The 24520-nt window shown below is 37.3% G+C and overlaps 2 protein-coding genes across 2 annotated transcripts in view; one reads left to right on the forward strand and one right to left on the reverse strand.

Moving 5' to 3' along the window:
* Positions 1 to 24520, forward strand: part of CDK19 (cyclin dependent kinase 19) — a 180103-nt gene that overhangs the window by 139920 nt on the left and 15663 nt on the right. The window contains exon 5 of the mRNA XM_061206930.1: positions 19496 to 19553. Within this exon, the coding sequence (XP_061062913.1) occupies positions 19496 to 19553 (58 nt within the window). The remainder of the gene's footprint in view (positions 1 to 19495; positions 19554 to 24520) is intronic.
* On the reverse strand, positions 7346 to 7828 carry LOC133102487 (proteasome maturation protein-like). Its single transcript, XM_061207475.1, has one exon. The coding sequence runs from the start codon at positions 7826 to 7828 to the stop codon at positions 7379 to 7381; it is 450 nt and encodes a 149-aa protein (XP_061063458.1). The 3' UTR covers positions 7346 to 7378.

Here is a 24520-nt window from a genome sequence, read left to right on the forward strand (position 1 = left end):
CAATTAAAGGTGTTAGAGTAAATATAAATTTGCAGTAATAGTATAACCTAACAAATTTAAAAAGTAAATAAAAATCAGTGTTTGGGATTTCACACAAAGAAGCATTACATCATCAGTGAGGTTGGTGTTTTCCATTGTGATTGATTTCATATCTAGAACAGTATTTTAATTATGTCATTTGGATCCTAGAATTTAATACAGAAATAGAGAATTTAAATAAAGTCACCAAAAAGATGACTTATATTGAGGAATTGCTTTAAAAGGAAAGGAGAAAAGGAGCTAAATATATTCCTCTTAGCAGAGAGACAGTAGAGACATAAGTTTATAAATATTTGGAGCTTGTAAACACCAAGGGAGGAAAGATGTATTTTAATTTTACAGCAGGATATAGCTAAGAGTAAGAAGATGAAATACAAGATGACTCATTTTTATGGGATTACTATTCTGGTAGGTTGGAAGAATGCCAAGATATAGTTTATCTCTTTTTCAAAATTATGAGCTTCTTGGGCTTCTCTGGTGGTGCAGTGGTTAAGAATCCGCCTGCCAATGCTGGGGACACAGGTTAGACTCCTGGTCCGGGAAGAGCCCACATGCTGCGGAGCAACTAAGCCCGTGCGCCACAACTACTGAGCCTGCGCTCTAGAGCCTGCAAGCCACAACTACTGAGCCCGCGTTCCACAACTACTGAAGCCCGCATGCCTAGAGCCCGTGCTCTGCAACAAGAGAATCCACCACAATGAGAAGCCTGCCCACTGCAACAAAGAGTAGCCCCCGCTCACCTCAACTAGAGAAAGCCCGTGCATAGCAACAAAGACCCGACGCAGCCAAAAATAAACAATTAATTAATTAAAAAAATAAAGATACTACATGTGGGGGCAATTTGTTATTAATGGACATGTAAAATATACATAGCCAACATGTCATAAACAACCTACAGCGCTGTTGAAAATCCAGTAAAAATTCTGCCTGAACAAACGGTGTGTCATAAGGAAGAAAAAAAAAATCACCAAACCAAAACTATGTAGTTTTGCCAGTTAATATGCCAAAATCACCCAGAGTCATTTATTATACATTTCTCTGTAGCTAGAATGTCTGTTGCTTCATTTTCTTTAATCAGCAAGTCCCAAGTATCTTTAAACAACATTTATCATCTCACAGATTCTATGGGTCAGGAATCTAGGTGTGGCTTACCTGGATTCTCTGTTTCAGAGTCTCTAAAAGGTTGCGGTCAACTTAAGTCTTGATTGGGAAGAGTCCACTTCTAGTTTACTCACGTGGTTATTTGCAGGATTCATTTCCTCACAGGCTGATGGGTGGAGGTCTCCTTGGTTCCTTGTTACGTTGACCTCTCCATAGAGCATCTCAAAACATGGCAGTTTTCTTTACCAGAGTGGCAAACATGAGGGCGAGAGAGAGAGAATGTGTGTGTTAGCAAGATGGAAGTCACAGTCTTCTGTAAGTTAATCATGGAAGTGACGCCTCATTACTTTTGCTGTATTCTGTTCATTAGAAGTCACTAGGTATAGCCTACACTCAAGAGGAGTAGTTACCTAACAGTGTGTACACTGGGGGTGGGGATGATTGGAAACCGTGTCTGAAGCTGCCTACCATAGAGTCTGAGAGGCTTTTAAATGATGTTTGGATCCTGTTATTGTCCTTTTTATTTAGTTATAATATAGTAAAGAAAATGCAGGAAGTCCCCTCCTTTCATATATAATTTTTTCCATGTATAAAAGTTGCTTGTGTAGTAAGAGTTTCGGGATAGTTCTAGAGAGTGAAAAAACATTATAATGTACCAATTATTCCTTCCCTTTTACATTCTTCAGTGATTTATTCCCAGAATTTGGTATATGTTCCTTACTTTTCCCCTCCTCTTCTCTTCCCTCCCTCCTTTCCCACCCTGCATTGAACCACAAGTTTAATCCACTTAAATCTGGAGGATGTGTTCAATTGAGATCCAGGATTTTTCACTTTGAACATACCTAGAGGTTCTTTCTTTGTTATGCAGTCTGAGGCATATGCTTATCACTAATATTAGTACTTTTTTATTTTTATTTTTATTTTTCACACATTTGTGTAAAGCAAAAGTAAAAATGCAAAGGAAAATTTAAATGATAGCAAAACCTTTGTTTTCCAAGGTTGGTAATGCTGCTTAGTTGTAACAGCTAGCTGACAAGCAGTGAAAGGACAGCATGAAATATAGTCCTTTAGCCAAAAAGAGCATTTGAAGACTTTTTAGGAACAGCACTGTATGAAAATCCAATATATGAAATCAAAGATGGCCCTCTGTTTTCTACTCAGCTGGAAAAAAAGTGCTGTGCTGTTCTTTGTGAAAGTTTGATTAAAATAAATGCTTGGTTGTTGGAGAATTGTCTAGAAATCTCTCTTTGCCTCACAGCTTCTCTTCATAACTTGTGTGACAAGGAGATGCATCAAGTCTTTAATTTTGTCTATGCTAAACAGGGCCTGATAAGGCAAATGTTTATACTTCAAAGAAACCCTTAAAATCTTACTGTAGCCATCATGGCAGCATTTTGCAAGCATTTTAATAATGTTTTAGAGTTTTAGCCTTGCTTAGTTCTTATGATATGGGAGCTTTGAGATCCTAGATTAAAAAAAAAATTATTTCTGGACTTCTCTGGTGGTGCAGTGGTTAAGAATCTGCCTGCCAATGCAGGGGACACAGGTTCGAGCCCTGGTCCGGGAAGATCCCACATGCCACGGAGCAACTAAGACCGTGCACCACAACTACTGAGCCTGCACTCTAGAGCCTGCGAGCTACAACTACTGAGCCCACGGGCCACAGCTACTGAAGCCCACGCACCTAGAGCCTGTGCTCCGCAACAAGAGAAGCCACTGCAATGAGAAGCCCACGTACTGCAACGAAGCGTAGCCCCTGCTCGCCGCAACTAGAGAAAGCCCACGTGCAGCAACAAAAACCCAACACAGCCAAAAATAATAAATAAAAAAAAAATTATTTCCAAGATAGTTAATCTTGCTACTTAAGCCTCAGTTTACTCATTTGTAAAATGGCAATAATGATAGGTGCTTTATATTGTTGTTGATTCCATTGTCTTAGCTCCAGAGTTCCTGAATTCCTCCTGATTTCCTTTCTGTAGAAGCTTCTGTCCATTCTTCTGAGTATCATCAGCAGTGCAGCGATGCCCTTTCTTTTAACCACTTGCTTCCCCAGAATTCCTTTAGCCTGATACTCCTCCTAGCCACTTCTGCTTTACAGAGTAGAGCCCTACTATAAATATGTGAAACATGCTTCTTGGTGTTTTAAAAAAAAAAGTAGGCCATGTTTCATCTGGTTTATATTTAAATATTGCTAAATATTTTATATTTAAAAAAGTTTAAAAAAACTGGCTTAAATGAGATCAAAGTTAGTGTTTCACTTAACTTTTCATTCTAACAATTCCATGCTAATCAAATGACTATTATTTTTCATTTGATTTATTAACGTTTTACTTGACGAATTGTGACAGAAAGCAGCATTTATTTTAATATGATTTAGTCACCCTAATTTCTTTCAGAATGCAGAGCTGACAATGAAAAAAGTTAAATATGGCCTGGTTATCTTCTAACCTTCAATTTTAGGTGATTTTGGACAATTACAGATCTTGTCATGCTGAAGAATCACACTAGGGCTTTTGCTGGTGACCTTTGGTTCCTAACTAGTTCCTTAGAGCTGGTCCTCCACAGTCTGTGGCTCAGCTGCTCATGATGGCAGCGTGAAGGCCTTTGATGGTAGTCATGTCATCTGTGTACAGATGCTTCTACTGCTTCTATACAAGGCCTTGTAAAGATAGGTATGGTAATGTTTCTTACAATGCTCTGGATACTGTGACACACATCTTACAAATGTAAGAAGGTATTATTGAGGTGTTTTCTGGATACGGGGCTGTGATTCTTTCTGGCATGTCAGTTTTTCCATCATCCATACCCATAGCCCAGTAACTGGAGCTTGCAGCAGAGTCCTGCACATCTGTCGGTTTGAGTTAGAGCATAGTGCTCTGCCATCTGTTTGACAGGCAGGTGATACACACTAAGAATCACACTTCTAAGAGGGCCAGCTTCAAAGGGGACGTGGTTTGACTCACAGTGGCTTATGAGGCCTCTGAAGGTTCAGCTCAGCGACAGGGCTCTTTTGATGATCCTGACTTCAGTATAGTTTTATTAGCCTGTACTGACAAACACATTTCTAGAAGGCTATTTGCCAAGTTAACTTCATAGTCCCTAAAAGGGTATAGAGTCAAGATATATTCCACAGTGACAGCAATGGCAGAAACTGGTTAGGAGCCAAGGCCTACAGAAGGAGCCCCAGTACTTTGAGGCCTATGTTTAAAACTGAAGAATCAATTCAGGCATACTGTTTTATTAAATTAATTTTATTGAAGTAGAATTTATATACAATAAAGTGTACCCATTTTAATTACAAATTGATGAATTAGGACAAATGTGTATGCTACCACAGGCATTCTATTTGACCAGCACTGTAGGATGATTCAAGATCCCTTACTGAGAATGGTGGTATCTTCATCAAGAGGGGATCTTGCATTTAAGCACTGATGATTCGTTTCACTGGTAGATTGTTTATGATGGTTATTTTGTGTGATCGTATTTTCAACTAAGCACACATCTGGGTAGAAGTCTTCTATTGGTGAGGACTCTAAGTCAATTAAGTATTGTTTATTTGCCAAGTGTGCTTTTGTTCTCATAACTCTGGCCTGGAGTGCATCTCTGAGAGACTTAGGTTCTAAGCCTGGGTCTGCCACTGTGGACAGTGGACTTAGTTGAGGTTATAGGTTTTTTGTGTTTCTTCATGAGTAAAATGAGAGGGCTCAGTTTGATAACTTCTACCTCTGACAGTCTTAATTTCTCATGATAATAAGAATGAATTGTTTGATTTGAATGTGACTGTCACAAATGTAAATGGAAAACTACTTTCTACCAGTGTTGCTTCTCTGCAGATGGATTGTACTAGTTAATGAACAGGATAGCATCTGAATGTCTTTGTAGCCTTGTTTCCTGGCCTTGCTGTCAATGTGGAATATATCTTGATTATACTGTTGGTGACCTTGAAGTTTGTTAGGTATATTGCCTTCTAGATACATGTGTTTGTCTTGCATAAAGCTTTTTATAAAGGCTGCTTTTTATTGGTTCTTGTTAGAGAAAAGAAAACCTTATCTCTGCTGTTCAGGCCTGTAACCACTCCTAAAAGGCAAAGACAAAGAAGTGCATTGTTAACTGTTGTGCAGTGCTGGGTTGGCAGCTGTTTACCATGAATACCGAGGTTTAATTAACATAGGTACCCGTTACAGATACCTCTAGACCATTTTAAGGTAAAATGAAATTAATCACAGCATTTAATATTATAGACTGCTCATTTTAAGACAGCCTACATCTAGTTATTGATACATAATTTCTAACTGGGAAGGAATTTTCACTGAGAAAGAGCACTTTAAATAGTGGTTAGGTTCTCTGAATACAAAGGCCTATTTAACCCACAATACACCTAAAGTATGACACTAATAGAACTGTGGAACCTAATGTCCATTTTTCTGGATTTCTGTGGGGGAAGTACTGGTTTTTGGACTTAGAATGTTTGCTTTATAAACATATTTCGTCCTTCTAAGGTGTTCCAGACAGTATGCTGGGCACTGGAAATACAAGGATAGATAAAATACAGCCCCTTTCCTCATGAATGCGTGGTGGGGAAGATACACATAAATTGATAATCATAAAATAGTAAGGTTTAAAAGAGAAATTGTAAAGTATATTCAGGGATTAGCTATGCATAAGGTACTGAGAGCGCAGAAGCATACCTGACCAGTTGGGATGGGGCTCTCTTAGAGGACTCACACTGAGCTGAATCTGAAAGGATGAGGAGAAAGTTATAAGAATGACTTGGGGGACGTGGGTGGGGAGAGCATTCCAGGCAGAGGGGACAGCATGAATAAGGGAATGGGGTAAGAAACTGTGAGCACTTTGATATTACTGGGACAAAGCAAAAAAGTAGTGAAAGAAGAGGAAGAAGAAAGAAGTAGGGACCAGATTACAGTGGATCTTAATTGTCACGTTCAGAAGCATGGGTTTTTCCTGTGGTCAGTCAGAGCTGAGCTGGTCAGGTTTTTGCTTAAGAAACACTACTGAGACAGGGATGTGGAGAATTGGTTTGAGGGTGCAGGGATAGCAGCTTTCTCAGGCTGTTACAATGAGCTGGTTGAGAAATGATGAAGGCCTGAATCAGGTCAGAGGTAATCAAGATAGAGAGGGGGGGAGATAGATAAATCTTTAGGAGGTAAGATAATCAGGCCTGAGGACTGGTTAGATTTTAGGAATAAAGGACAGGTGTTCGGACTTCTGCTTTTGTTGATTCAGTGACTGAGAAGGGAATACTATCAGAAAGAGAGGCAGTGAAGATTCAGTTTGAACAAGTTGAATTTGAGATGATTGTGGAGATAGCCAGCATACAGTTGACATATCTCTAGATATATAGAAGTTTTAGAGACCTAGAGGTATAGATTTTGGAGTCATTGGCATATCAGTGATTGTTGAAACCCTGGACTGAATTAAAATTAGGACTTTAAAAAATCTATATTCAGAAGTGAGCTTGGCATATTTCATGGTAAGTGCTTACTCTGGTTTCTTACAATTTCTTTCAAAATTGAGAACTTGCCTACCAAAGGACGATGAATACTGACCATTGGCAATTTTCATTCATTCATTTAATTGTTCATTCATTCAACAAATTTTTTTTTTTAATTGACATCTGCTGATTGTTTTATTTAATTTTTCACTTTAAAGACAAGACCAAAATCAAAACCTCTGAACTTACACTTTTCAACCTGAAAGAATCAAAGAATATAGTTATAATTCTAAAGTAGCATCAATAAAGCAAGTGTTATTCTTATGAGTATTAATGGACTATACTGAAAGAAGGTAAAATATAATACTCTTATTTTGTACTTACTTTGAAATGCTGCCACTGAACAAATGTTTATTCTGAAAGATGCTACTATGAAGTTTGCAGACTCAAATACTGATAATGGTTATTCAAAAGTAAATTTATGGAATAACTAGAAAATAGGCTGAATTGGAACCTGTGGATAGTTTTACGATATTAATTAGCAACATTTTTTTTAAAGACATAGAAGGCTATTGTTTTAATATAAATTAGAAGTTTTAAAACCATCTCCCTTTAGTGCTTTCAGTTATCACATAAACCAAAGACCCAAATAATTTCAAATGATCACAGATACTATTTAGGCAAAAATTCTCATGTGTCAGTACTTTTAATGTTGTGCACATTGAATTATAGTAAAAAATGACTATAAAGATGCAGCCCCTCTATTTCCATGAACAGCACACTGCATTACAGTAAACCGAGCTTATATTCAACCATCAAATGTGGTTCTCCCATTAGTTCACTTTGTGACGGGTCATTAAGAATATCTTCAAATCCAATAGTCTCATCATTACCCCTCAAGATATCCAGTGAAAGGTTTGAGCTTGGAAGAAATGGAAGATGCTGAACCTGCTGCACTGCCTTGAATTCCATTTGTAGTTTTAGTGGAGCAAATAGACCCTGGATGTTTCTCAGTGTGGAAAAGCTCATTTTATCTTGGTTGAGCTGGAAATTTTTTTCTGATAATTCAAGAGGATGACTGGGCAAAAGTTCATTTTTCACACAAGAAAAACCTTTTCGAAGAAGTTCATGACTTTGAAAAGGTCCACTTGCTGAAAGTTCAGTAACTGGAATGCTGTCCTTTAGCTGAGATCCAAGTCCTCTGGCATTCACCTTCAACTCGCTCTGCGAACCCATTCAACAAATATTTATTAAACGCTGTATGCCTGGATTTCAGCAGATACATAAAGTGGTGATAGAAATATCTTCCCTGCCCTTTAGGAGGTTGCAGTCACAATAATCAGATTCTCTATATTTTTCAATCCTTTACTATCAATGAAGTTATTTTAAGGGGTAAATTTATGATAGATTGATGCTACTAGCAAATGACTATTGTACTTAAGAAAAAAAGCATGTCTCTCACTCTTAGTTCTTTGTCCTGTTTGTTACAATACAGAATCTTATTTGTTCAAGGTGAACAATGCAGAACAGTGTAAAGAAAGGAACATAAACTGAAAATTTTCTCCTGGGAATGTACTTCTGTATCAAATGTGACGAGAGTCATGCCACTTCTGTATTTAAAGAAAAGAATAGTTGTAGCCATTAATATTAGGCTAGCACTGTTCATTGTTCAGAAACTAGTCCAGTTGATATCTGATTGGTTTTTTCCTATTATTCAGGATTGTAGACAGTTGTGTTTGTTTTTCTGTTTTCTTTACTAGTGCTGATGAGAGTCATCTTGTGGGTTTCATATTTTTGTTCCAAATGTCCTGGTGTAGGAAGTGTAAAGCAAATGTAGTAGGATAATTGTATATCTTTAGGCTGTTCTATTTATGATGTGCCAATTAACTGAAATAAATTTAACCCTGTGAAAAAAATTGATTCTATAAAAGGAAAAAGCAAATCTAGAATACATGCAAAACATCATGAATGTACATTCAAGAATTAACTGAATTCTGCTAAAATACAGATATTTCAAGAATAATTTCTGAGTAACCATACTGTTTATCACATTAATTCCCTGACTTTTGCCTTTAAAATACAATTTAACTAAAACAAACCCTGCAGCCTTGATTTGTCTGTCCAATTTTATTGCTGATAACTTGAATATGAGACATTTAACTCCTGCCATTTCTACTGTTTCTATGGTAACTAAAGTGTGCAAACCCAGCAGTATCACTTTCTTTCACAGCTGGCATTTTGTGTTCACAGTAAGAAGAGGGGTTTTAGTAAAGCATAGTCTGTTAACTGGGATGTAACTAGGTCAGAACAATTTTGGTATCCTTTTTTCATTCTTTTAGGTTTGTATGTGTGGGTGTGGGTGTGTGTGCATGAGCTGCAGTTTCCTTTGTTTTTTTAATAGCATATACCTTCACTTAATAAATCACTGTCAAAGTTAGTCTTTTGAAAATTCAGCATAATATCTGTAAACACAATTCAGTGTGGAATCTTGAGGGTTATATGGAGTTGTTCTGAGACTTGCCCCTAGCCCTGTAGGTCCTTGAGTATTTCCCTTAAGAAGAAAATCAATGTGAAAATGCTTTGAAAAGTTAAATGCATTTTATTTTTATTTATTTATTTTATTTTCCATTATGATTTAGTACAGGATATTGAATATAGTTCCCTAAGTTAAATGCATTTTCATGGTGATCATGTTATTTATTTTGTTATTATTGTTATTTTGAAACATCAAGTATCTTATGACCATAACACATTCACTTGTCCTGAAGGGGACAGATAATCCCAGTTAAGAGGTGTGCATTAAAAAATGATTCCCTCTGTGATTCTAGATTTTTACTTGACTACAGGAACCCTTCCCTATGGATACTGCCCAAGCTCTGGGTTCCTTTCGCAGACTGTACAAAAGAGCTCACAGTCGCTGCTCCCCTAAACCATGTCACCACTGCTGCTCTCATCTCAGGCCCTACACTTAGAGCTTCCATGGGCTTCAAGTAGATCACGTCAAAGGTATTCTCTACTGACTTCAGAACTAGCTAGGTCCTCTTTTCTCTCTCTCTCTCTCTCTCTCTATCCTCATTCCATTGTGGTGCTCATATTCATATTCTCTGTTTCCACATAGTGTGACTGCAGGAACTTCTAATAAGAGCTAACAGTGATCCAAGATGAACTTCCTGCTTTTCTCCCATTCAGCAGCTCATAATCTATTTTCATTTCTTATATGAAGCAATTTTTGTTCCCTTATATCATACTTTGTGTTTTTATCTTATATCTTTATTTTAAAGGATTTAATTCCTAAATCCAAAATTTAGGAATTGCGAACAGTGTAACAAATGGTACATAGAATGGTTTATTTGATGATTTTACAATTTAAAAAATTGTTATGTCCCAGAGATTCCCATTCTCACTAAGGCCTTGAAAAATGTACTCTAAATCTGCCTTTACCTTTTTTTCCCACTTATTTGGGTCTCATTTACTGTGTCTAGCTTCTGTAAATGCACAGAAATTATTTTTTCTGAGTCACCAATGACCTTCTAATTGTCCCAAAGTTGCCTCTTCTCAGCTTTCATTCTGTTGCACCTGAAGGCTACCTCTTCCTTTTTAAACTCTTAGCTTCTAGAATCCTATGCTGACTGTTTTCTTACCTTGGATGCTCTTTCACCAGTTCTTTCATTGGCTCTTGTTCTTCTACCCTTTATTCCTCTCAGCATTATTTTTTTCTTATATTTTTAAAATACCATTTATCTAATTGTTAACAATATCAAAATATACAAAATCAAACATTATGGAAATATATAATGTAGTAGAAAATGATAATCTCTCCAAACCCTGCTATCAGAGATTGGGCAGGATATATATATAATAAATTATGCAATTTGTAAAAATTATGGGTAAGATAGATAATATAACAAAACGATGCTAATTCTAGTCATGAAAAACCTAGTCTTTCCGAGTCCCCACTTCATTCTGTATGACCGGCACCCCTCCCTAACCTTTGCCCCACCCCTCCTCTGCTACCCCTGGGCTAACTCCCCTCCTCTCACGTTGACTGCAGCCGCATTGACCACCTTGCTCTTTCTCCAGTGAGCCAGCCTGCCAGCTCACCAAGGTTTTTCCTCACTGCTCCGAACACCACGATCTCGCTCTGCTGCAAATCTCGTGGCAGCCCTCATCAGCTCTCAGAGCACAGGCTAGACAGTGCTCAAGAACACATCCAGTTCTGCTACCCAAATGACTTGTGCCAAAAGCAGAACCACTGGAAACAGCAAGCAAGCCCTACCTAGGGTTTCCTTCTCTTTAGAAACATCAGTGCCTTATCACTCTGTTCTCCCCGATGCCCACTGTTCTCCTTAGCATGTCTCTGCTTTACCTGCCTCAAGCCTTTCAAGTTGCTCTTCCCTTATTACTGCACTTCCTTCCGGTCTTATCCCAGATGTTACCTTCTCAAAGAGGCATTATGTAAGTAATTTAAAATTATGCTTAAATAATGTTGAAAATAACACCCTGCCAACCCACTCCCAACAGTACCTATCCCCATTCCTTGCTTTATATATTATCTTACAAAGCATAACAGTCAAGAGCCTATCACTTAACTCAATAACTGGAATATTACCAATAGCTTGCTTCTATATATGTTTTTTCCCTCATCCTGTCCTCTTGCCTCCTCCCAAGAGGTAACAAATATCCTGAATTTTGAACCTATTATTCACTCCTTTTAAAAAATAGGTTTTTATCACATTTGTATATATGGCTAAACAGAACATTTTTTAGCTTTGCTCGGTTTTAAGTTTTATGAAAATGGCATCCTGCTGTATATAGTCTTCTAAAACCTGCTTTTTTTCTCTCAACATAATGCTTCCAAGATCTGAACATTTTTTACTTTTATTTGTAATTCAGTGATTTTTCACTGCTGTTTTAAAATTCATTGTGTGACTCCACCACAATTAATTTCTCCATTTTCCTATTGGCTAGAAATTTGGGTTGCGTCCAGATTTTTTTTTTTTATTACAAACTGTGCTGCTATGAACATTCTTTGGTGTTTCTAAAAATGGAATTACTGAGTCAAAGGGTATGCAATTGTTCAGTTTTGCAAGATGATGCCAAATTGTTTTCCAAAGAAGTTGTACCAATTTATTCTCCCACCAGCAATGTATTGGAGTTCCCCTGACCTACTTCCTACTCAACTGTTCTTAATTTTTAACCAATCTACTAGGTGTAAAATGGTATCTCACTGTGATTTTAATTTGCATTTTCCCCATTATTGATGAGGTATAGCATCTTTTCATATGCTTAGTGGTTAAAGATTTTCTTCTTTTTGTTAAATCCCTGTTCGGACATTTTGTCCATTTTTCTGTTAGCTTGTTTTTCATATTGATTTGTAGGAGTTCTTTATTCTGGATGCTAAACCTTTGTTACTGATAAGTGTTGCAAATACTTCTGCCTGTTTGTGCTTTGTCTTTTTATTTTCCTTATCTTTGATGATTGGAAGTTATTTTAATAGACAAATTTATCAGTCTTTTCTCTTATGGTTATTCTTTGTATCTTGTTTAAGAAATTCTCCTCGCCTCAGAAGGATATTCTCAAATTTTTTTTTTCCTCCAAAGTTTTAAAGTTTTGCTTTTCACATTTAATTCCTTAATCCTCCTGAAATTGTTGTTTATATGATATGAGGTGAGGATTCATTTTACTTATTTTTTTCCCATTTGGATAACCTGTTGTGCCAGCACCATTTATTGATTAGTTCTTCCTTTCTCCACTGATCTGAAGTTCTCTCTCAGTATCGTGGTTCCATCTGGGTTCTCCATTCTCTCCCATTGATCAGTTTGTGTATCCCTGTACTAGAACCACACTGTTTAATCACTATAGCTTTAAAATAAATCTTGATATAATGTTTTGAGCCAGATTCCTCTCCTCATCCCCTACCCCTAACACTTTGTGAATATCTTGGCTATTCTTAGCTCTTTCCTCTTTCACATACATTTTAAAATCAGCTTTTCAAGTTCCACAAGGAAACTCTGATGGAATTTTGATTGAAATTGCATTGAATATACAGATAAGTATTGGGAGAATTGATGTCTTTACTATATTGAGTCTTCTTATCTATTAACATGAGCTCTTAATTTATTTAGAACTTCTTAATATTTAAAACAAGGTGTTTCAAGGTGTTCTGTATAAAAAATCTTGTAAATCTTTTGATATATTTATTCCTAGGCACCTTACAGTTTTTTTTGTTGTTGCTATAGAAATGCTGCCTTTGAAAAATTATATTTCCTAGCTTTTTTTTTTTCTGATATACAGAAATACAGTTGACTTGTTCATATTGTTCAAGTAGCCAGATGTTCTAAACTCTCTTACTTTTGCTAATAATTTGCCTGTAAATACTTTGGGCTTTCTGTGTAGATAATTATATTATCTGAAAATAACAATAGTTTTATTTCTGCCTTTCTAATGCATATGTCTTTAATTATTGTTTTATATACTAGACTTACAGTACAGTGTTGATTTTAGAAGTGTTAATAGTGGGTATTCTTACATTATTCCTGATTTTAAAGGGAATGATTTCAATGTTTCTTTCTTAGTTTTTGATACATACCCATTATCAGGTTAAGGAAGTTTTTTCTAGTCTAACTTGCTGAGAGTTTTTATCATGACTGGGTGTTAAATTTTATGAGCTGCTTTTTCAGCCTCTATCAAGATAATTAAATCATCTTTCTTCTTTAATCTGTCACTGTGGTGATGGACTCATATAGATTTTCTTATATTAAGCCATCCTGGCATTCCTTTTTCTGGACTTGGCTTATTACTATTTTGTTTAATATTTTTGAGTGGAGTTGGCCTGAAGTTTTTCTTATACTTTGTTTGGTTTTGCTGTCAAGGTTATACTGGCTTTCTAGAATGTGTTGGGAGTATTCCCTCTTCTTCTATTCTCTGAAAATGTTTGAATAAAATTGAAACAATCTTCATTGAAAATTTGGAGAACTTGCCTCTGTGATCACCTGTTTTCTTGGTAGCAAGATTTTTTTTTTTAACATCTTTATTGGAGTATAATTGCTTTACAATGGTGTGTTAGTTTCTGCTTTATAACAAAGTGAATCAGCTATGCATACACATATATCCCCATATCTCCTCCCTCTTGCGTCTCCCTCCCAATCTCCCTATCCCACCCCTCTAGGTGGTCACAAAGCACCGAGCTGATCTCCCTGTGCTATGCGGCTGCTTCCCACTAGCTATCTGTTTTACATTTGGTAGTATATATAAGTCCATACCACTCTCTCACTTCATCCCAGCTTACCCTTTGGTAGCAAGATTTTTAAGTACAGTTTTAATTTATTTACTACTTCTTGGTTTCTTCAGGTTTTCTAATTCATTTTGAGTCAATTTGTAGGTTACAGTTTCTTGAATTTGCCTATTTTGTATATATTTTTAAATTAATAGATATAGTTTTTTAATAGGGTTCTTTTATCTTTCTAACCGCCACTGAATCTATAGTTATGTTCCTTTTTTTAATTTGTAATATCGTCTATTTGCACCTTCTCTCCTTTTGATGTAGTTGTCCTAAAGGCTTCATAAATCCTTCCTTGTTCATAAATTCCTGCCTTACCTTTATCTTTATACTTCTACTTTCTTTTGTTTTAGTCTGTTGAATTTTGTTTTGTTTTGTTTTAACTTCTTAACTTAGGCACATAATTATTTTCAGCCTTTCTTCCTAACATAAATATTTAAGGCTATACATTTCCCTTGTAAGTTCCACAGGTTTTGATAGGTCGTACTTTCATTATTCCATTTCTGAGTATTTTAAATTTCTTCATACTTTCTCCTTTTACCTTTGAATAATTTAGAGATATTTTCACATTTCCAAATATAAGGAGTTTTAGATTTATACTTTTGTAATTGACTTTTTTTTTTTTGGCTGCATTGGGTCTTCATTGCTGTGCGTGGGCATTCTCTAGTTGTGACGAGTGTGGGCTTTTCATTGAGGTGGCTTCTCTTGTTGCAGAGCATGGGCTCTAGGCGTGCGAACTTCAGCAGTTGCAGCACGTGGGCTTAGTAGTTGCGGCACACGGGCTTCAGTAGTTGCAGAGCGTGGGCTCAGTAGTTGTGGCGTGCAGGCTTTAGGGCACACAGGCTTCAGTAGCTGCAGAGCGCAGGCTCAGCAGTTGTGGCGCACAGGCTTAGTTGCTCCACGGCAAGTGGGATCTTCCCGGACCAGGGATCGAACCTGTGTCCCCTGCATTGGCAGGCTGATTCTTAACCACTGCACCACCAGGGAAGTCCTTGTAATTGACTTTTAACTTAATTTTATTGTGGTCAGAGAACATAGTCTGTTTGATAACAATTCCTTGAAATTTCTTGAGACCTGCTAGTACACTAACAACATTTGTAAATGTTCCATGTATGCTTGAAAAAAAAATGTGTATTCTCTAATTATTGGGTAAAAAGTTGTGTATATGCCTGTTAGATCAACTTTGTTAATTGTGTCCTTTGGATGGTCTATATCTTACTAATCTTTTGTCTGCTTGACATATCAATTATTGAGAAAAGTTTGTTATCCTTGGTCTTTTCCCTCCCTGAAATTATATCAAATACATATATATTTCAAGTACATAATGAGTTTTAGGAGTGTTCTCTCTTCCTGGTGAATTGAATCTTGTATCATTACATGGTGACCATCTCTACTCCTAATAATGCTTTTGTCTTAAAAGCTATTTTGTCTGACATTACTATAGTTGATTCTTTTAGCAGTTTGCCTGCTCTATCTTTTAATAGCCTTTTACTTTCAGCTTCTATGGTCCTTCCACTTAGATGGATCTCTTGTAAATAGTATGTGAATGGATTAAAGTATGCTTTTAGCAGGAAAATGTATTGTTTTAGTCCTTAGGCCTAAGTTAGGAAGTTTTTCCTACAGAGAGGGTTTCCTTTTGCTTCTTCTGGTTTACTTTAGTCCCCATGGGAGTCTTGACTGATTGTCAGGTAACAGGCTCAGTTTCTTCACCTTGATGGTGGTCCAGGGTTCAGTGTCCCCAGTGAAGTGTGTTACTGGCATCTGCTCCCAGGTCCATCCTGCCTTTCCTTCCTTCTCCAGCCCTTATTTGGGGGTGTGGCTGGGGTTGTTGTAGATATCCCTTATCTCAGTGGTTCCCTAGACTTTTTGGCACCAGGGACCAGTTTCTTGGAAGACAGTTTTTCCACGGATTGGGGTGGGGAGGATGGTTCAGGCGGTAATGCAAGTGATGGGGATCGATGGGGAGCGATGGGGAGCGGCAGATGAAGCTTTGCTCACTTGCCCGCTGCTCACCTCCTGCTGTGCAGCCGGACTGGTACTGGTCTGCGGCCCGGGGGGTTGGGGACCCCTGCCTTATCTCTTGTGAGATCAAGGATCCTTCAAGGAATGTTTCTTAGGCAGCATATATATTGTTGTTCTGTAATGGCAGGGTCTCCTAGAGCACCTACTCAGCCATAATACCAGATGCGGAAATCTCTTTGTGTTCTCCTTATTTAATTGTTTTCCACAGTACTTATCAATACTGATGTACTATACATTTGTTATTTATTGCCCTTCTCTTCCCACTAGAATGTAAGCTCCATGAGGTCAAGGATCTTGCCTGGTTTTGTTTACTACTGTATCTCTAGCATCTAAATCACTGCTAGATACTCAATCAATATTTGTTGAATGAGTGACTATGGAGGGTAGTGAAGGCGGTGCAAAAAAAGCAATGCCAAATCTTGAACTTTTACCTTGAAATGCTCTTATGTGTTGCTCCATGACCATTGTCACAAGTTAGGGACCCCTTACTTTTCCCTTGACTATTGTAGCCCACTTCCAACTGGTCTCTGTCTCTACTTTGTGGTCCATCTTTCCTTCTCAGTTCATCCTTCACAGTGCTACCAGAGTTTTTTCCTAAATATAGATCTGATTATCTCACTGTCTTGTCTCGGCTTAGCCTATAGCATAAATTGTAGTTTCTTTAATGTGACGTTTAATTTCCAACATAGTTCCTAGCCTTATTTCTACACTGAGCATTCTATGCTCTAGTCATAATCAAAATACTTGTAGGCTCTCCCAGTATGTCATGTCCGTGGGTTTTCTTTGTGACCAGGCTCTTACTTTTAGGATTCTCTAAGCCTGAAAAGTCATTCTTCTGTTTATGCTTATCAAAATCTTAGTCATTCTTAAATTCATCTAAAGTCATCTCCTTCCTAAAGACTATCCTGATACTCACTGAGAAGAATCATCTATTCCTGGCAATTTATTTTGCTGTTTTGGTACTTTCTGTAATCTGCCTTGTACTCTAAAAAGTATTCTGTCTGTCTTTCCCTACTAGATATTAAGCTCCTTGAAGTCAAGGGCTTCATGTTTTATTTCTCTTTGTTTCCTGAAAGTCTGCAGGACAGTGTTTTATACATAATGGATCTTTGATAAATAGTTGTTAAACTTGAATTTTGAAGGTTTGGTTTTTTGTCTGATTCTATTTTTCTCTTTCTGCTACAGTAAACTAATCTTGTCTCATGTCTTCAATTATCACACTCCAGTGACAATAACTTTCAAATCTAAATCTTTGGGTTTCCCTGGTGGCACAGTGGTTAAGAATCCGCCTGCCGGGCTTCCCTGGTGGCGCAGTGGTTGAGAGTCTGCCTGCCAATGCAGGGGACACGGGTTCGAGCCCTGGTCTAGGAGGATCCCACATGCCACGGAGCAACTGGGCCCGTGAGCCACAATTACTGAGCCTGCGCGTCTGGAGCCTGTGCTCCACAACGGGAGAGGCCACGATGGTGAGAGGCCTGCGCACCGTGACGAAGAGTGACCCCCGCTTGCCGCAACTAGGGAAGGCCCTCGCACAGAAACGAAGACCCAACACAGCCATAAATAAATAAATAAATAAATTAAAAAAAAAAAAAAAGAATCCGCCTGCCAATGCAGGAGACACAGGTTTGAGCCCTGGTCCAGGAAGATCCCACATGCTATGGAGCAACTAAGCCCATGTGCCACAACTACTGATCCTGCGCTCTAGAGCCCACGAGCCACAACTACTGAGCCCGCGTGCTGCAACTACTGAAGCCCATGCACCTAGAGCCTGTGCTCCGCAACAAGAGAAGCCACCACAATGAGAAGCCCGCGCACCACAACTAGAGAATGCCCGCGTGCAGCAGTGAAGATCCAACGCAGCCAAAAATAAATAAATAAAATATAAATTTATTTAAAAAAAAAAATCTAAATCTTCCTATTTCCACTCCCCTGGCTAGTACAACTAGGCCTCTCACATCACTCAAACTCAATGTGCCATCTCTTTCTCTTTGTTATTCCCCCTCCCAAATCAGTACCTCTCATAAATTTCCTATCACAAGGGCACCATTCTTCCAGTGCCATAAACTCAAAACGTTAATGAAATCTTTATCATCCTTTGTCTTAATCTTCTGCCTTCAACTATTCAGAAAGTCCTGTTAATTTCTCCTTTAAAATGTTCCTCAGCTCCATAACTCCCTCTTCATTTCAGCTGAGAAGTCCTTGGATGAAGCACTTATCACCTCACACCCAGTTCTGATACTTCCGTCTTTCCTGTAATCTCACTGCCTGTAATACGTATAAAGGTCCGATTACTTCACCTGGCAATTAAGACTCTGCAGGGTCTAGGTTCATTCTACCACCTCCAACATGAGTCCTCTGCCTTCTGTCAAGTCAGACTTATTACTCTCTCCTAAGCTTACTTCATTCATAGCCCTTACCTTTCTTCTGCTCTGCCATTCTAGCATCTGTTCATTTTTCAGGATCTGGATAATGGACATTGCCGCTGCCCCACCTCCAGTGAACATTTCCCTTAACGATGGAAACTCTTGTTAATCAGTTCCTTCTTTGAACTTTTTTTTCTTTAATGCTTATTGTTTTCATTGAAACTTTAAAAAGAGCTGGAAAATTGGAAGAGATCTTAAAAGTAATCTAGTTTAACCTCTAACCCAAGATCTCAGTCCTCTCCATAACTCATAATTAGCATTAGCTTCTAGAATTATACAAAACTTCTGATATTTCTTTCTACTTATGTAGTGAGCATCTGGAGGTTAGGAACTTGGTTTACTGTGCTTTTATTTTTCCTCTTAATTCTTAGTATGGTTAGTATGGTTCTTTCTCCCTAGAAGACACTAAAAATATATTCATTGACTAAATAAATGAATCATAAATTTTTCTCTCCAAAGAGTTTACAGAGGAGACTTACTTGCCCAAAAGCGTGTATCTTCACAGTTTCTCTGTTTCCAAATGTCTACAAAAAAGGATGACTTAAAAGACGCTGGATACATTTGCAGCCTACTCTTTTCTTTATATAGCTCTGTATTAGCCTTGGTTTTTATTTTCCTACATCTTGAGATTATATTTGGAATTTCTCACTTTTGCATGAACTATGGCTGAAAATGTGTATGAATTTTAATGGAGTCTGCTGAATGTTGACCATGTTTTCCTATAGTAGCTTAGAAATATTTAACAAGGAATATTCCACTTGATTCATTTAAATGAAGGTAGTTATATTGTGGCTGGAAATTTTATGTAAAAATTTTCAACCACAAAAGCCCTTTATTGTGGGCAGCAATAGGACAGCTTATAATTTGTGCAGGTTTAAGAATTATTATTACTCATTACTTTTGTGAGGTAAATAGAAATGACAGGTTTAATTCCTTTGTGATTTTTTGTATGATATGATTTTGAAAATAAGATGTTTCTATAGCAAGGATGTTTTTGGAAAGTTAGTGCTAACTTCAAGTATGTCAAATGCTTTAACTATATAGAGGGTACTTGATATTCAATTATAGTTTTGATGAAAATCCAAAAGTGATATTTTCATATTATAAGAACTTTTTTCCATTTTAGAGCATGTCAAAAGAATAAATATAGTAATTTGAATGCTCTATTTTTATTTCTAGAAACCAGCAAATATCCTAGTAATGGGAGAAGGTCCTGAGAGGGGGAGAGTCAAAATAGGTAGGTAATTATTTCTAAAATAATTTACTAAGAAACTGAAGTGACTGCAAAGATTGTTTCCCTTTTTAATACTCTTATTCAAGTAGTTAATTTAAAAATTAATTCCTCATAATATTTGTAGAAAAGATGTTGGGAAATGTAGATAGATAGTTTGTAAAATCCCTCAGATTTATTCCCAAAATAAGGCTCTATAATTCTAAGCTGAAGCAAGCAAAAAATTCATTCCCATACAATACCCCGAGCGTGTGTTTATGCTACTATTACTGTCCTGCACAGTCACCCTAAACATAATCTCTGAATCTTACTTTTGTCTCAGCTTTACCAAATGTTGTTTCCCAGAATACATCCCTCCCACCCTGACCTAGTACATACAGATCTTCACAGATACCTCCCCTCGCCCTCCCCTCCCTCCACCACATGTCCTGTGCCAGGTACCAACATATCTTTTCCAAATGAATGTATATGTTTTATAGACTCTCTTGCTTGCCAGTCTTAGATTAAGGCACTGGCAGAAGTCTTGTCTCTGTATTAAAAATTTCTTTGCAACTTGAAAGTTCTGAAAGAAATTGGCATCATTTATACCTATGACATATTTGGGGAGAAAATGAGCTAAGAAATGCTTTGTTCTAATTTCTTATAATAGAACAACATTTATTGAATGTCCAATGCTTTTTAGAAAGATCTTAAAGTAAATTTTGTTTCATCAACCTGCTTTCTTTGCTGTTAAAATATATCATGCTCGAAGTGATGCGGAATTGTGCTAACTTGACGTACTACAAATTCATTCTGTCCTGCTTCAACCAAGCGTGCCCTGCTGCTTGGTTTTCTACTTCCTCAATTAATTCACTAGCCCAGTTCCTGAAGAAGCTGTTCTAAACCAACTTTTCTTTCTTTAAACCTCTACTCTGAGTTTACTGAGATTGAGTCATAAAAAAATTCTGTTGATGTTAGTTAAGAACCAGGTGGCTGCTTTCCTTCCCTTTCCACTTTCCTTCCTCCTCCCTCCCATTCCCTTTCTAACGCCCTCACTTTTCTGTTTCACTCTCACACTTTTACTTGGAGGCATTTATTGAGTACCTAGTTTTTGCTAGACTCTCATGAAAGGGAAATAAAGGATGGTCCTTCTATGGGGGATACTAATATAGATACTTTCAAACGTTATCTCATTTGCTTTACACAACCACCCTCTATGGTAGATACTGCAGATAAGGAAAGCTGGATTTAGAGAGACTGTAGCTTACTCAGCCTTTCAAAGGAAGAACTTGAATTCCAAGTCTGGGGTCTCTTTCCCTCCAAACACTGCTGCCTAGTGATATCGGAGTTATCTGGTATGACCTCACTGACTACTTTTTGTCAGCACAGCTCTGCCTTTGAAACAGTCTCAGAGAAAGAGTGGCTCTTTCTCCTAAGTCCTATCTAATGTCCTTCCTAGCTTCTAAGTATCTTCCTGCTGTACTTGAGCCCTTCCTATTACAGTATCTCCATTCTCCCCTACTCAAGTTTCTCCTCTTCGCCTTTAAACATTCATAATCCTCACCCCAATTTTTTTTTAACATCTTTATTGGAGTATAATTGCTTTACATTGTTGTGTTAGTTTCTGCTGTATAACAAAGTGAATCAGCTATACGTATACATATATCCTCATATCCCCTCCCTCTTGCATCTCCCTCCCACCCTCCCTATCCCACCCCTCTAGGTGGTCACAAAGCACCGAGCTGATCTCCCTGGGCTATGCAGCTGCTTCCCACTAGCTACCTATTTTATATTTGGTAGTGTGTGTGTGTCAGTGCTACTCTCTCACTTCGTCCCAGCTTACCCTTCCCCCTCCCCGTGTCCTCAAGTCCATTCTCTACATCTGTGTCTTTATTCCTGTCCTGCCCCTAGGTTCTTCAGAACCTTTTTTTTTTTTTTAGATTCTATATATATATGTTAGCATACAGTATTTGTTTTTCTCTTTCTGACTTACTTCACTCTGTATGACAGTCTCTAGGTCCATCCACTTCACTACAAATAACTCAATTTTGTTTCTTTTTATGGCTGAGTGATATTCCATTGTATATATGTGCCATATCTTCTTTATCCATTCATCTGTCGATGGACACTTAGGTTGCTTCCATGTCCTGGCTATTGTAAATAGTGCTGCAGTGAACATTGTGGTACATGACTCTTTGAATTATGGTTTTCTCAGGGTATATGCCCAGTAGTGGGACTGCTGGGTCATATGGTAGTTCTATTTTTAGTTTTTTAAGGAACCTCCATACTGTTCTCCATAGTCCTCACCCCAGTTTAACATAAATTTTCTCATATCCATTTTGTTTTCTTTACCATTTGTTCAGTTTTTCCCCTTGTTCCTCTACTTCTAAAATACATGATGTTTACGCATTGGTTTCAGTTACCCTAATTTGTTATTATCTGACGTCTTAATTCCACCCCTCTATTGAAACTGCTCTCTAAAAGGCCATCTATGATCTCTGTCTTACCAAATCTAGTGGCCTGTGTTTAGTTGTTTTCCTTTACTGTCTTGTTATTTGTTCTTCTGGCTAGTCTGGCCTTGTGACCGTCTTTTCCTTTGGTCTATATGACATCACGTAATTCTATCTACTACTTTTGCTGTTACTTCTGTATTTTATTCATTTTTGCCTCTTATTCCTATTATCCTTTTGTTTCAAGACAGCCTAGGCACTGGTTTGGGACATGGCCTCCCTCTACAATTACTTCTTTAGGGAATTGATAAATTGTGGCCCCAAAAGCTGGGGTTCTATGAAAATGATTCTAAGATCTGGATCTCAAATTCTATTCTCTCACCCTACATGAAATGTTTATCTCTATTTGGATGTTCTGCTGGCAACCTATATTGCATTAATTCCAAACCAAATTCACCATCATCATCTTATACTCTCCCATGCTGTACCAGTCATCACATTTATCCCAGTCACCAAACTTAATGTCTTCTCCTTACTCTCCCAAATAGTCCTACTACTCCTCAACATAAACTCTGTATTCTAGCCAGGCCAGTTAATTGCCTTATTGTTAAGAGTTTTAGGATTATAATTCTATCCAAGATTAGAGATAAAATCAGGGTTAAAAGTAAGCAATAATTGGTATTAAAGGTCTAGTGAACAATTAATCTAGTTGATTAAATTGTTTTTAAATTTTGTTTTAATAGCACATTATTTTTTTAAAAATCAGTAATGCTCTGATGTCTGTGCTTCACACTTTATAAGAGTTCTTTTTTGACTGAAAGGGAAAGCATAGTCAAGTGGAAAACATACTGTGCCCTTCCCTGTATCTGAGGCTTCCCCTCCCCAGCAACCTGAAGACTTCCAGGCCTTACCTAAAATGCTCATCGCCGCCTTTACTGTTCACAATGATCCATCCTTCAGAATCCAGCTCAAGTTCCACTTTCGATTTAGTCCACTCCTACAAATGTTTATCAAACATTGTTCCAGGTAAAACTGTGAAGGAGACATAACCTCTTCCCTCAAGGGACTTCAAGTCTAGTAGAAACCAGCAGCAGCTCTCCTTTAGTCTTACAGTACTTATCCTTTTTATTTTTATCTACTCCATGTATTTTGTCATCTCACCTTCAATGTAAGCTCCTTGGCAGTAGACATTGCCTTCTGCTGCTTTTCTATCATTTGATACTGTCTAATTAGCACCCACACCAGAATTTTACTACCCCTGTCTTTTGAATTGAACAATTTCACTCATATCTAACTGTAGGAAAATAGGTGTTAGGAATGTTTAGGCTAATTACCTTTTGTCTAAATTAGTAATTATTTGAAAAATGGTTTGAAACTCCTTTAAAGTTCATACAATAGATGGGAATTGTTTTTAAGAATATTTATTGTTTCGTCTGGCCTTGATTTCATTTTTCAGTGAATAGATGTGGCTTATATAAAACTAAGAAGGTGGAGAGTAAGGGGAGAAATACTGGCTTTAGCCTTTACTTAAAAATAGCATGCTTTTCAATGTATGAAAGAGTATTCCATCATATTACTTTGCCATCAGCAACAATCAGCATCTACTAAATATATAGAGCAGTGCTTTGAGGTAGGTGTAATATTGGTAGAATGGTTTTGAATATTTGCATTTGCTATAGGGAAATTTGCTTAAGAAAGTGTAGGCATCAGCATAGGCATCCTTGGGTAGCTTTATTTTTTAAGACCTGGGTCCTCCAAAGCATTCTCAGAAAGTCTTGTAAATTATTCAAACTCTAAAGAAACAAAATCACTGTAAATTAAAAATTTAATGTATATCATAGTATATTGGTTTTAGATTAAATGATACTTTGTAGTTGAAACTTTAGTGTACTATTTGTGCATTGTATAGTATACTAGGGACCCTTAACAATCAAAATATACTGTGTATATTATATATTTCATATTATAGAGGTTTATCATTTTTGTGATTTTTGCCTTTGTGACATGCAGTTATCATATGTATAATCTATTGGATATCAGTTCCATGGTTAAGAATGTAGCTGCTAAATTGTAACATGCTTTTTGTTTGTACTGGCATTTTCACTTCCTATCCCTGTGACTCTGGGCAAGTCATTGAACTGCTTTGGGCCTTAGATTCTTCATCACAGAAGTGTGGCAGGGGCAGTACTTATTAAACCAGCATTCTTATGAGGATTAGACAAAGTGATGTATGATGTATGTGAAAATCATTTGTAAACTCTGAAGTGCTTTATAGGTATAAGGTATTTATTCTTTAGGAAATCTTAAGAAAATTAGTCACCAACACCTTATTATAGTAATAGTCTTTTTACTACTTTTGTGTACCTCTAATATTTTAGTTAGCTTTGGTACAGACCTTTGTTAAATGCTGAATTATAACATTCTCTCTTATGTGTTCTATATATGTTCTTGGAAACATGTATGTGATGTGCTGGTAACTATACAACAACTGGCTCTCTGGGGGAAAAACCCCCAATTTGTAGCATTTGCTGTTTTCCATGATGT

The sequence above is a fragment of the Eubalaena glacialis genome, chromosome 12 (assembly GCF_028564815.1).
Source record: "Eubalaena glacialis isolate mEubGla1 chromosome 12, mEubGla1.1.hap2.+ XY, whole genome shotgun sequence".
In the NCBI taxonomy this organism is placed as follows: Eukaryota; Metazoa; Chordata; class Mammalia; order Artiodactyla; family Balaenidae; genus Eubalaena; species Eubalaena glacialis.

Excerpts from the sequence above, each read along its gene's own strand:
- LOC133102487 (XM_061207475.1), bottom strand. The coding sequence starts at position 7,828 with ATGGGTTCGCAGAGCGAGTTGAAGGTGAATGCCAGAGGACTTGGATCT.